This window comes from Peromyscus maniculatus, chromosome 13, assembly GCF_049852395.1.
Source record: "Peromyscus maniculatus bairdii isolate BWxNUB_F1_BW_parent chromosome 13, HU_Pman_BW_mat_3.1, whole genome shotgun sequence".
NCBI classification, from domain to species: domain Eukaryota; kingdom Metazoa; phylum Chordata; class Mammalia; order Rodentia; family Cricetidae; genus Peromyscus; species Peromyscus maniculatus.
Window position 1 is genome coordinate 34,436,303 of NC_134864.1, and position 14,209 is coordinate 34,450,511.

At 38.2% G+C, this 14,209-nt stretch overlaps 1 protein-coding gene across 17 annotated transcripts in view; it reads left to right on the forward strand.

Moving 5' to 3' along the window:
- Dock10 (dedicator of cytokinesis 10) overlaps positions 1–14,209 on the forward strand; it is a 249,841-nt gene that overhangs the window by 212,728 nt on the left and 22,904 nt on the right. For 12 of the 17 annotated variants that reach the window (XM_076549962.1, XM_076549963.1, XM_016009745.3 and 9 more), the window contains exons 40-50: positions 1,234–1,358; positions 2,525–2,637; positions 4,702–4,839; positions 5,415–5,597; positions 6,732–6,842; positions 8,077–8,292; positions 9,633–9,690; positions 10,004–10,102; positions 11,770–11,876; positions 13,685–13,807; positions 13,946–14,059. In XM_076549962.1, the coding sequence (XP_076406077.1) occupies positions 1,234–1,358; positions 2,525–2,637; positions 4,702–4,839; positions 5,415–5,597; positions 6,732–6,842; positions 8,077–8,292; positions 9,633–9,690; positions 10,004–10,102; positions 11,770–11,876; positions 13,685–13,807; positions 13,946–14,059 (1,387 nt within the window). The remainder of the gene's footprint in view (positions 1–1,233; positions 1,359–2,524; positions 2,638–4,701; positions 4,840–5,414; positions 5,598–6,731; positions 6,843–8,076; positions 8,293–9,632; positions 9,691–10,003; positions 10,103–11,769; positions 11,877–13,684; positions 13,808–13,945; positions 14,060–14,209) is intronic. The other 5 variants (XM_076549961.1, XM_076549964.1, XM_076549958.1 and 2 more) reach the window with 1 other exon arrangement.

Sequence of the window (14,209 nt, forward strand, 5' to 3'; positions counted from 1 at the left end):
CCCCAAAGTCCCATCCATATATCTCAAAACTCATTACTGCCTGTAGATTCAGGCAAGATCCAGATGTCCTAGGTCACAGAAAGCCGAAGTCTGCTCTCCCAGGCTTCAGCCAAGGTTGATCCTTTGGCTCAGCCAGATTCAAACAGCCTTGAATACTGTGACAAGGACAAAAGTCAAAGTTCCTTCTGAGGTTTGACTCTTAAAGCCATCTTTCATTGGCTGCCTTCTGCACATAGGTGTTGTTTATGGGTAATTTACATGACAGTGAATCTCCTACCACCAGGCTACTCCTTGGACAAATGAAAATGTGGCAAGCAGGGAGCATTCCTAACTCCACAAATGGGCTGGCTAGTTTCTCTAGGTGGGCGTGCTACAGAGCAGAGAAAGACACACACTGAAGGCTCTTATTGCCATCCCAGATGAGCAACTAGACGACCATCAAATGTTATTTTCTGATCCCACATCAGCTTCCCAAGGGGCTTGGCCCAAATAAATCATAATGCATGGGAATTCCCATATGCAAAACTAAACGAGAGAAAGGGCTTCCTTCAGCTATTTTGTACTTTGCTTCTAAATAAAAGGGTGGGAGGACATGTCTGCATATATTTTTAATTCCCTTTCTGCCTAGCCAGTAGTTAACTCAGCAGTCTTAATTTGTTGTAAGTCCATAAAGCAATAATGAATTACAAACAGTTTTATTTTGAGTGTCTTTTTTGGGTTTTGTTTTTGTTTTTGTTTGTTTGTTTGTTTCAGTGAGGTGAACACATCTGTAGCTACCTCTTCGCTTACAAAATAGACATGACTTTATTTGCTTAAAAGCAATGGATGAGGCCAGATAACAGTTTGAGGTCCTGTCTGCCTAAAAATCGTATGATCTTATGGTTATCTGAGCATACAATGAAGTTAGTGACAACAAGGTCAGACAACAGTTTTAGACGACTGAATCTATATGACAAGGTTCTTGGTAATAAAAAAGAAGAAAGTCAAAATATGCTAAAAAGACATCCACTGTGGCATTGTCCCATTATATGCTTTCTTAATATTATTAGTGCTTAAATGACTTCCTTTAAATGTATTTAAAAGTCTCTTCATTGTGTTGCTTATAGTCAATATTACCAGTGAAAAGGTTCTTTGCAAATGTTCTATACATTTGTCTCAGTGCACAGTATTTGAATGAATATTGACTACTGCATTGGCGGAGAGCATGAGCCACATTTCCCATCTCTGTTCCAGGATGCATACCACTTCTGGTCACGAAGGACATAAGCAGCACCGATCTCAAACTTTGCCTATAATTCGGGGCAAAAATGCACTTTCCAACCCCAAACTTTTACAGATGCTGGACAACACCATGAACAGTACGTGAACCAGAGGCAATGGGAGTTGTTCTATCAGTGTGTGTGTGTGTGTGTGTGTGTGTGTGTGTGTGTGGGTGTGTGTGTGTGTGACAGGAAATGCACTGTGTGTGAGATGAGAGGAGAGTTGGCATACCGGTGAAACCACTCTTCTCAAGTCTGCCATAGGCCTGGAAACATTCTTAGAAAAAAGAATCATCAGGGAGTAGCTTAATAAATAAACAAATAAACAAACAACAAACAAATAAAAAGCAATGCTCTCACAGGAAAGAAAGGAGTAAAATGAAACTCAACGTAATGGGCTCAGAGCAGCTTTTCTAAGTACTGTTGGTGTTGTGGGTTTATGGGGCTCTCTCTCAATCAGGTCATTACTGTTGACTGTAGTGGAAGAGGATAAAAATGCCCATGTCCCAAAAGCAGTAACCATGACATCATGACTCCAGTAACCATGACATCATGACTCACTCCAGAGATACACACAGTCCAGCTTGGCAATGAAATAAAAATAGAACCTGGGCCGGGCGGTGGTGGCGCACGCCTTTAATCCCAGCACTTGGGAGGCAGAGGCAGGCGGATCTCTGTGAGTTCGAGGCCAGCCTGGACTACCAAGTGAGTTCCAGGAAAGGCGCAAAGCTACACAGAGAAACCCTATCTCGAAAAACCAAAAAAAAAAAAAAAAAAAAAAAAAAAAAAAATAGAACCTGGTGTTGTGAAGCATGGAAATTATGAGCATGTGGTCCATGATTACTTGTTTAAAATCTGTGTTGCTGTAATCTCTAAATACACTATGTGCCTTTCTGAGGAGACTGTTGTAAACTGTCCACTGAGATCACATATTTACTCTATTAGCCCAAAAGCAGGAACTTTAAACAGGCTGATTACAGAAGAAATATGATTGTATTGATGGTTGAATTAAAGGAAAAGAATTTTAAAAATAGTGGAAATCTGCAGCTAATGTATGAAAAAACCCTCAGGTCTAACTCTCTGTCTAGTGTTTTTTTTTTTTTCTTTTAATTGAGGAAATAAATGAAATTGATCAAACAAAGGCACTTTGATTTTATAAATTATTCATCAAAATGCCAGTAAACACTGTAATAGAATGAAATATTTTACTGGGCACAGAGAATTGGCTTACATGTTTATGCACTGTTTTATTTTATATTTTATAGGCAACTCCAATGAAATAGACATTGTCCACCATGTAGACACTGAGGCCAATATAGCCACAGAGGTTTGCCTCACTATTCTAGACCTGCTGTCTCTCTTCACTCAAGTCCACCAGGTGAATATGATCGTAATCTTTTCTGCAAAATGATGAGTTGGGAGGTAGGAAAAACCGTAAGAAGTCAAGAATATTTTTAAGATGATTTATGTAATCAGCTAACCTGACATAAATCAGCTTACACATTAATGGGAAGCATGTTAAAAATGAGATTCTCAGATTTTGTCACAAGTTGACTAATGCTTGCTTAATCCTCACACTTTGTATTTGTGTTTCACTACTTCAATAGCGTCTTTCTTCCCAAATCCTCTTGCTGTTCTGTCAAGCATGTTGCACTGAGTGACAATGAGACTCCATATTGTTTAACAGACAAGCAAAAGACAAATAATGCTGTGTATTAACTGGTGACTGGATTTTGGAAAGAGAAAATTGTTAATGCCAAGCATCTTTTCTTATTTGTAAGAATAATAAGTTATATATATATATATATATATATATATATATATATATATATATATATATATATAAAACTTGGATGAGGTGTTATCATGATATACTCGATAAAATTTCTAGTGCTAACAAGACTAGTCACACCATGTTTTGACAAATACTTACAGAAACTATAATTCTCATTCACTGATAGTAAGGATCCAAGTGGGAAAAGACAATTTGGAAAACATTATGGTGCTTTCTTTAAAAAGCTAATTACAGAGCTAGAGAGATAGCCTAGTGGTTGAGAATCAAGTTCAGTTCCTAGCACTCACATTGGAACTCACAACTGCCTATAATACCAGTTCCAGAGAGTATCATGCCATCTTCTATCCTACATACATACACTTTCACACATGTGGTACACACACACACACACACACACACACACACACACACATTTGCACAAACTCATGCATGCATTCACACACATGTACTCATGCACACACAATATCCATAAATAAAAACAAAAAAAATTTTCAGTGCTAATCGTATATCTATCATGTAACCAACCATTTGAATAGTAGCACCTATACATATAAAGTTTTGCACACAAATATGTGTAACATCTTTATTTTAAATAACAAAAAACACCAGAAACAACCCAAAGTGTGCATCACCGAGTAGATTTTTGCAACACAATGGAATACTACTCAACAGAAAGAAGAAACCTCTTGCCCAGGCTACACCACACATGAAGCTTCAGAAGCCAAATCAGAGAAGACTACTATGCTGTTGATGTCATCAAATAGGAACAACAGATCAGTGTTGAACTGGAGATGTGAAGACAAGAAAGAAATACAAATTCCAAAAATGTATATTAAAACCTTAGGAAGTGGTGGATATTTTGTTTTCTTAGCTGTGACGGTGTTTTCACGGGTGTACTCTGAAGTCAAATTTATGCAATTGTACTTTTTGAATGCATAGTTTCTCATACCAATTGCATCTTAATAATGCTATTAAAACATTTACAGCTCAACCAAATGAACCTGCTTTAAGGACTGCGCTAGGGAAGGTTGGATCTGTTAAGTGAAACCTCTCCCTCTAGCAGTATTGCACCAAGAAAACCTTGCTTTCATGTGAAATGCCAGCATGATGGGAGGAAAAACAACTCTATTTTCTTTATAACTCAATGGACATATGTATTGACTGTCTCCCAGTTGAAAGGCTTTCCCAATGCCTATCTGCTACCTCATCTTCTCCCCCATGACCCAACCCACTAGTCACACCAGCCACTCTGTTCTTTCTCAGCTTTGAACTCACAAGCTTCTCTCTCCATCCCAAGGCTCTTACTCCATGACAATGCTCCCAGGTCTCTCTGAGGCACATCCCTTCAGTTCTGTTCAGCATCTGGAGGGATCTTTGCTGACCTTCTTAAGGAATGTAATCCATCCCCAACCTCTTTCTATCACATCTTCCTGCTCTAGTTATTGCTTTATCTGGGTTTGATTCGGTTGGTTTTGACACTGCTGTGTAAACTTCTTTGTGAGTATACGGGATTCATGTCTTCTTACTGAGCATTTTCTTCTGGCACTCGGGATTAAGCTCAACACATGGTAGGTACGTAATAAATGTTTCTGAAGGAAAGCAATTATTCCTCCACTTATCCTAAACAACATCTATTCTGGATTTCAGAGACAACTCCAACAATCTGACTGTCAAAACTCACTCATGAAAAGGGTCTTTGATACTTATATGCTGTTTTTCCAAGTCAACCAGTCAGCCACAGCCCTGAAACATGTGTTTGCTTCTTTGAGACTGTTTGTGTGCAAGGTAAGGATGTTCCACGTCCCAGTAAAATCTCAGCTAAGGATGACAATAAGCACTTAACAATCTTTGCATCTCTCAGTGTGCAGGGCAACAGGCTTGCTTTGTGCTATTTTGGTTTCACTAGATACTAGTCACTTGCTGTCTCCAGAAGGTGTTGTTTCTATCTGGTTACCAGTTATGTAGTTGCTCGGAGTTTTTAACATGGAAAGTTTGGTTTAAAAAAATAAAACACCATGATCAAGTTAAAGTTTCCATACCAAGGTAGCTACAGCAGCCATCTATGAAAATTGAAGATGACTATAAACAGCATCTTTTATAACAGTGTCAAGTGAATAATGGAACATTTCAAAGATCTCATGTATTTGGGGTTGTTGTCAGTTATTATACATGGAATATTAATATTAATGCAAGAGAATAATTAATACAAGAGAAGAGAGCTTACTGAACTTGGAGTACATAATAAACCCATTCCATCCTCTCCTGCAAATGGAGAAAGATTATTTTTAAATAGTATTTTAGTCTCCAAGTTTGAGACATGAAGGGACATGGCTCACTCCCTCTTTCTTCTGTCTCTCTAGTTTCCTTCAGCATTTTTTCAAGGGCCTGCTGACCTCTGTGGATCATTCTGCTATGAAGTCCTCAAATGCTGTAACCACAGGTCACGGTCGACTCAGATGGAGGCCTCTGCCCTTCTGTACTTCTTCATGAGGAAGAATTTTGAATTTAACAAGCAGAAGTCTATTGTCCGGTCTCACCTACAAGTAAGTCCTGCCAGTTTTCATGAGTGCTGTTGCTAAAATGGCTGCTGTGTTTCAGAGATGATCAAAGCATCCTGTTTTCAGGCAGCCAGTCAACTGTCTTGAGTTTCCAGACTCTTCCTGAGGTTCCCCCAATACACTTGGTCCTGGTTTAAATGAGAGCAGAGCTGGTGAGAAATTATCAGACTTCAGGTCACATCTCCACTCGCCATGTTGTTTCTTCTGCCCATGCCCTAGAATCTCATGGAATAAAACAACTCTTGACAGTCAGGGTTAATCAGGAGGCCAAATCTCACCAAGTTCTAAAGACAACCGTGTCTTTCTTCAAGGCGTGCCAAGATTACAAGATTCTTGAATCTCTCCTTGGATATTTACAATTATAATGAGGTCCTTAGATCATGTGGCCTTCTGAAGACTGTATACTTAAAGATGTCATTCATTGAACCTTCTAGCAGTAATTAATGATATATTTATCTAACCCAGTCGGTCCCCTTAAAAATACTGTTTCTAGGCTAGGGAGATGACTCTGTCTGTGGGTTGTGTGCCTAGTAAGCCTGGGGACCTGAGTTCAATACCTAAAACCCATGATTAAAAAAGCCAGGTGCAATGGCACATGCTTGTAATCGCACCACTGAGGGGACAGAGACAGGAAGACCCCAGTAGTTAACTAGTCTAGCCTACTTACTGAGCTCCAGACCCATGAGAGAGCCTGTCTCAAAAAGCAAAATGGATGACACCTGAGGACCAGCATTCACAGTTGACCTCTGGCCTCCTCATGCAGATGTGCACCCATGCAAGCATGCCCTCATCTTCCCACAGGCATCCACAAAACACAAAATGTAAATTCTCATTTTGCTTTAGAACAGTGTTTCCCAACCTGTGGACTGCGACTTCTTTTTTTTTGGGGGGGGGGGGGGCAAACAATCTGTTCACAAGGGCTGCATATCAGATATCCTGCAAATCAGATATTTACATTTTGATTCATAACAGTAGCAAAACTGCATTTATGAAGTAGCAGTGATGATAATTTTAGGGTTGGGGGTCCCCACCACCTGAGGAACTGTATTAAAGGGTCGCAGCATTAGGAAGGTTGAAAACCACTGATCTAGAGGGATCCTTCTTTCTTTTATCTTCCAGCTCATCAAGGCAGTGAGCCAGTTAATAGCCGATGCAGGGATTGGAGGATCTCGGTTTCAACATTCCCTTGCAATTACCAACAATTTTGCCAATGGAGATAAACAGATGAAAGTAAGAGATGTTTCCTGGGCCTTTATTTCTAAATAATCATAAGTAAACTGAGATGGAGTTTTTCTTTGACATCAAAATCATGGGATGTTTATGAATTCTGTGCTTAGCTTATCAAGACTTTGATCGCTCATATTGTTGGCTTATTTAAATTGATAATCATTAGTTCTCACACTTTCAGTACATGATGTTTTAGATGGAATTTCTAAGATGGAGGCTCAATTGTTAAATAAAAAAGTGTATCAGACACATCATTATTTATTCATAATCATCATAAGCAAATTCATCTTTTCCTCTTTTTTCTTCTTTTAGCCTTTTTGAAAGGCTAGAAGTAGAAAAAGCTTCAGTCATGGCTTGATCTAGAGGTCAAGAGAATTCTTTGAAAGGCCCTCCCTCTGTTGCTTATTTCGTCTATGTATTGCATCAGCTTTTCTTCATTTGCCTAATGGATTTCCCTCTGAAAGTGTAAGGACTCTTGCGTCAGGAATGGAGAAGCACCTCTTCAAACACTACCAATTCAAGCCAAGAAAAGGAACATCTTTGATCTATACACACACACACACACACACACACACACACACACACACACACACACATATATATATATATATGTATATATGTATATATATATACATACATACATACATACATATACATACATACAAAATATGATTGGCCAGTCCAGTGCCACATGCCATCAACAGGAATGAAGTCAAAACTTGTTCAAGTGGCATGACCTAGACTCAGAGAGGACAGAATCTCAAGGGCACTTAGGAAGTTATTGCTAGAAAGCTGGGCTATCGGATAGTAGAGTTCTCCATAATTCTTATTACCAAATATTTGAATATAGTCAGAACTGCAATGTATAGAATGCATACATTTATGAACAACACATAAAACATAAGAACTTGTGATGTCAAGGCATAATTAAGAGTATACGTTGAAGGGCTAGAGAGACGGCTCAGTGTTTCAGAGCATTGGCTGCTCTTCCAGAGGACCTGAGTTCAATTCTCAGAACCTACATGGAAGCTCACAACTGTCCATAACTCCAGATCCAAGGGATCCATTACCTTCTTCTGGCCTCTGAGGGTACCAGGCAAACTTGTGATGCACAAACATACATGCAAGTGAAACACCCATACACATAAACTAATAAAGTAATTTTTTAAAGAGTATAGGTTGAAGTTAATAATTGAATGCTAAACAGATAATGACCCAGGCTCTCTCTTTTCCAAAGAACAGCAATTTCCCAGCAGAGGTGAAAGATCTGACTAAACGTATAAGGACTGTTTTGATGGCCACAGCCCAGATGAAAGAGCATGAGAAGGACCCTGAGATGCTGGTGGACCTCCAATACAGCCTAGCAAACTCCTACGCAAGTACCCCTGAGCTGCGGAGGACCTGGCTGGAGAGCATGGCCAAGATTCATGCAAGAAATGGAGATCTGTCTGAGGTGATGAGCAAAGGCTCACTCATTCTTCATCAACATTGCCCTCCTTATCCAAATAATTTGCTTTTTATGTACAGCATGAAGTATCAAAAGTGCCATATATTCCACCAATGTATATAACATACATTTATATAGCAAGGTCACTAACTTTCATGTAGGGCTCAGTGACACCTGGTTCTAAGTAGAGGACATCAGATTGTGGCCAGATATGGAGGTGCCAACATCAACTGTTTGAAATGCAGTGCAGGAGAAGATAGATGTCTAAAACCTGAAGCTAAAGAGGATGTTGTTAAAAAGTACTCCAAAATTAATAATTATATCAGAATTAATATTCTGTGTTTGCAAACTTGTTCCCTGAAATTGGGGTGGAGCAGGGAAGGTTGTTTCTATGGTAAGTTCATCAAAGTTCATCTGAACCAGCCATGGAGAAGAGAGCCTACTGTGTGAAGATGGTATATCAATACTTGGCTTTTCTATGCCAGTGGTAATGCTGAATGGATTTACACACAGCAATCCATAGCATCCAGGGGCTTCTGGGTCACCACTAGGGAAATTCTGCCTTTTCCCAGAACTGTAGAAATTGTTACTAGGTTTATCTAGGATAAGCCTAAAACCTGGAGCTCATTTGGTAATAAGGGCCTCTAGAACAGAAAGCAGAAACCTGACTCCGCCAGTTTGGTGAACATTTCCAGTTACCATTAATTTCTCTGAGAATGGCAAGATCACTTCATGAAACCTCAAAAGAAGAATTCTGAAGCCCTAGGACCTTCATCAAGTCAAGAGTTAATATATCCAGCAATGATCAAAGCATCAGTAAGAAAAATAAAATATTACCCATATAACCAGTTTGAGGAGCTTATATAATGCAACCAAGTGCTAACTGATGGGTTAACTCTAAATTAAAGAGAAATTAAAGAGAAACCTGCATTAGAGACAGTAAAATTTAGAAGGCTGATTTTTTTTATTTTGTTTTTCTTCAGATACTATAGTCTATATAGATTTGAGAAAAAATATATGTAGCTTTAAAAATAGTAGTGTTATGATTAGACATTAATAAAGGAGGGGAGGTTATTTTGTGGGAAAAAAATGTTTAGGAGAGCAAGTTCATCCAATGTCAAATCTATATCAAGAATAATAAACAAAAAAATCCTCAAATATTCATTTTATTTTTGGTAATGAACTTTGAAAAAGTCCAACTGATTAATATTTTCACTTTTTTCATGACATAGGGTTAGTCTACATGACATATTCTGAGAGGGCACACTGACTCCCCTTGGGAAACCACTAGTTTCATGAAGAGTTAAATCCATCCTTGGAATCTCTGTTTTCTGTTTTTATTGTAGGCTGCTATGTGTTACATCCATATAGCTGCACTCATCGCAGAATACCTCAAACGCAAGGGTAAGAGGGCCTTGTAAAGGGGTTAAGAACCTGGGAATCAGCATCCTGATCTAAGTTTACATAAATCATTAAATTTATGTTTTATTAAATAACTTTCACTTTAATAAACATTTCTCATTATGCCATACTTCAATATTTTTAATTCTATGATTTCCCTGGCATAGTCATGTTATGTACAGTGAGGCTAACTGGATGGCCAACTTCTTGTTTCCAAATAATGGTGATGTCTCATTAATTAACAATCTGTGGTTCCATAAGCTTGTATTAACCAGAATGTGCAGCCATGCCTTAACCTCATCTTGCACTACCATAGGTTACTGGAAAATGGAAAAGATTTGCCCACCACCCCTGCTTCCAGAAGACACCCATCCCTGTGGTAACAACCCATTACTAACAACTCCAGGTGGAGGAAGTGAGTTGATCTGTGTTCATTTGCCTTTGATGCTAAGGAAATCAACTTTACAGCTTAAATCTTGCTTCCATGAAACCTCTGCGAATGTGTTCTTAGAAGCAAAAGCCATTTCAGGTCAACAGAGCTTACTGTATAAAAATCTCAAGCACTGACCACTCAGAAATCCCTTAAGAATTTTAGCTTGCTTCTCAGTTCTCAGCAAATGGAGTATTATCCAATCTTCAGGATTATGAATTATGGTTTCATACCTGCAGCCATGCTGGCTCACCATTAGAATTTTAGTTTGAAATTAATAAAGCATGTAAACTTGCAAGGAGAGTCTAGTTTGTGGGTGTAATAGTTTATTCAAAATAAGAATGTAGATATTATACATTCACATAGATGTATATGCCTTTATGATAGGCATGTTCTATTTCACTTCTTAAAGACTGTGTATCTCAGTGACAGAGTATTTGCCTAGAACGTGTATGACTTGGTGTTTGACTTCCAGTACTGCAAAATTAATAATAACAATAATAATAGTAACAACAATAATAATAATAATAATTTACTCTGACAATTTATAACATATGATTAATGATATTTATTTACTTTCACTGAAAATAGTCCACCTTCAAAGTATAATAACATTTTGTAACAGCTAGGGTTTCTCCGTGTAAAAATGTAGCTGTATCATTAGTACATTTTTATCTACAATCTCTTTAAAAGTTCATTCAAGTACAAAATTTCTGAACTAAAATCTACTTGATAACATTATTTTAGCTTGCAAATTGCTGTTGAAAACTCAGTGTAGAGTTAGAATCAAAATGGACTTTAATAGAAATGGAAATGGACTTTAATTTGCAATATTTCAAAAGCACAATTCATTTTCTTATTCATATAAACTTGTATATATTTTTTAAAAATCATAGTAAAATTGCTAAATAATGCATTAAAACCAAATCTCCTAAATGAACTGTGAGATAGTGAGGTCTCTTGCTTGGGGACTTTGGAGAAGAGATCAGGTCTACACCACAAGAGCAAATCCACCATGCGTAACTGTCATATACCATGCGTAATAATTTTTATAAGCAAGTCGTCAGACATCACTTTATTTAGCATGCCCTTCCTGCTCAGCTGCTTATCATCTATAGCTCCTGTAGAGCAACATAAAGACTTTCACATTGTATCTAAAACCAAACTGAAGAAAACTGATAAAACTCAAGTGTCGGTTTATGTCCCAGTTAGTTCTGGGGCTCTTCAGTATTCAAGCACTTTAAACACCCCCTGTCATCTTAAAGGTAATGCTGGCTATAATACGCTACACCTACTGAAAAGGGGATATACTTATGAGTCAACACTGAAATGGTAATACATGCTTCATTAGCATGTATTGCTATCTATCAATATATCAATCTGCTGAATCCCACTGACATATTTGAGTGCTTAATATCCTTTTGTGTTATGAGGTTTCAAAGTTGGAGAAGTAAATGATCCCTTTCTTGCAATGTGTATCTGATAAGAGATCAGTGAACACGGGCAACTCCAGAAACCATGATCTATCTAACTCTCCTGTGTACTGTGTGTGTTAAGATACCGCCAATACTAACTTCATGAAGCAAGCCATGCTCTTAACTCAATATCAATGGCCTAAAACGATATTTCATTGTGCTTGATTCCCCCCTAAGGCATGTTCTCTATGGGATGGCCAGCTTTTCTGAGCATCACTCCAAACATTAAAGAAGAAGGAGCAATGAAAGAGGATTCTGGAATGCAAGATACACCATACAATGAGGTTGGATTCAATTGATCTAATGTTAATTAAGTTTAAAAATGCACTGAATTATAATTTTTGTGTGCATTCAAGAAGTCAGATGAAATTGTTCCCCATTGTGACTTTGTTAAACAATGTAATGTTGAGGCTCAAAGAAGACCAAGATTAGTAGATATCAATTCTATTGATAATGGGCTGGAGAGATGGCTCAGAGGTTAAGAGCACTGGCTGCTCTTCTAGAGGTCATGAGTTCAGTTCCCAGCAACCACATGGTGGCTCACAACCATCTGTAATGAGATCTGGTGCCCTCTTCTGACCTGCAAGTGTATATGCAGACAGAACACTGTATTGATAATGCATAATCTTCTTGAAATTTTACACTGAGCCTGATTTGTTTCTCTTACTCAGATGTGTATAGTCAGCTCTTTTGCAAGATGCACAGTCCCTACTCTCCGGGAAAATGTAGTAAGGGACACTTAATTTTTTATGAGCTCGTCACAGCTGTTTCTTACACGAGTTTATTTATTTACAATTTTGGCTCAGCAGAAGGGTTCACGATTTCTGTGGGGAATTAGCTGGTTAGTTCTCAGGAAAAAGCAGTTTTCTAGTAGAAATCACATGACAAAAATTCTGGTGAATACAACAGAGTTTTCTTCGCCAAGAAATAAAAAATCCATAAACTAATTTTTTAAAGTCTTAGTATTAATATAGGTATGGAAGAAAGAAAACAAATTTGGGAGATGTGTTTTATGAACTTTTGCAAACAATTCTACATTAGCTTGGTGCATACTGTGAGTGACTATAGTAAATACAATTGGAGTTTATAGTCATGATTCCAAATGATGTGTAAGAGCCTTTTATCAAAAGATACTGTCAGAAATATTCAAATCGCATATGCTTGCTTTGGAGATTAATAATTTATAATTTCACACGGTTGGATGTATTAATTAATATAGCACCACTCTGAAAGACATTGTATTAAGAACAGGAAAACAAAAATAAATCAGGCACATTCCCTACTTTTGAAGACTTTAGAATCTTGGAAATAAAAACAGATTTCCTTCAAGGTGAAAAGTAGTCCGTTCAAAATAGATGTCCAAATACTATGAATTGAGGCAATCTATTTTTTGTAATTAAAGGATGACAGTTTTTTACATGAAAGTGACTGTAATGGAGGTGAGTAGGCATCAGTAAAAGCTCTCTATATTTGTATAATGAATATTAATGTTAGATAGGACACCACGGTATCGTGTAAGAAAGGAGTGTTCTTACAGGTGCATCAGCAGCACGAACACTAGTGTAGAGGACAGAAGCATTCTAATGATGTAGTGAAGTAGAAAGCTGGAGGCAGAGGGAAAAACAAGGACAGAATTCGAAAGAGGGATTGTGAGCCATCTTGAATGTCAGTCTGGAGAAATCAGATAGTGTTGTATAAACAAGATTTCTACAAAGGTTTATGGGGGTGGAGATCATGGGAGCAGATTTATGTTTTAAAAAGAAGTATCACTGAAGAGCAGACATTGGAGAGAGACACCTGTTTGCTAGAAAACTGCTCCACATTGGAGAGTGAAGGGGCAGGGGTGGGAAATAAGCATCGGTGACAATAGCCATGGAAAGAACTAAAAAGGTCTGAACTCGGTACATTCATTGCACAGTTTAGTCTGTGATAATGAGAGGGAAACAGGGGAATCCAAGATGGTACAGCAATCCCATAGTGGGCTGTAATCTCAATAATGAAGATCGGGAATCCAAAAATCACTTAAGGCTAATCAGGAATGAGCTACATCTTTAATCACATAGAAACCTCATTTTCTCGGGGGAAATTGCAGAATATCCTGGTGGAACAGCTATACATGTGCGTGGAGTTCCTGTGGAAGTCTGAACGATACGAACTCATCGCTGATGTCAATAAGCCCATCATCGCGGTCTTTGAAAAGCAACGAGACTTCAAAGTACGTGTTCCATCCCCCTAGAAAGCCGTGGAACTTTCTCACTTTGAGTTGGCAGATGACTTACAGCATCCAGACGTAGCAATGTTCTCTTTTGATGTCGGCATTGTCCTCACAAAGCCCTCTGGTTTATGGTTTCAGAAACTATCCGATCTCTACTACGACATCCACCGATCCTATCTGAAAGTGGCAGAGGTGGTGAATTCCGAGAAGCGCTTGTTTGGTCGCTACTACAGAGTGGCATTTTACGGGCAGGTGAGTACTCTAGAAGTAACACGGCCTGACCACTCCATTCTAATTGTTGTCTTCCATTCTTTGTAAGACATCTGACTATATATACCAGTGGACGAGGGGAGGGATGTGCCTGAACTTATGAGAGTGCTTCTATGAATGTGACTGCTTATT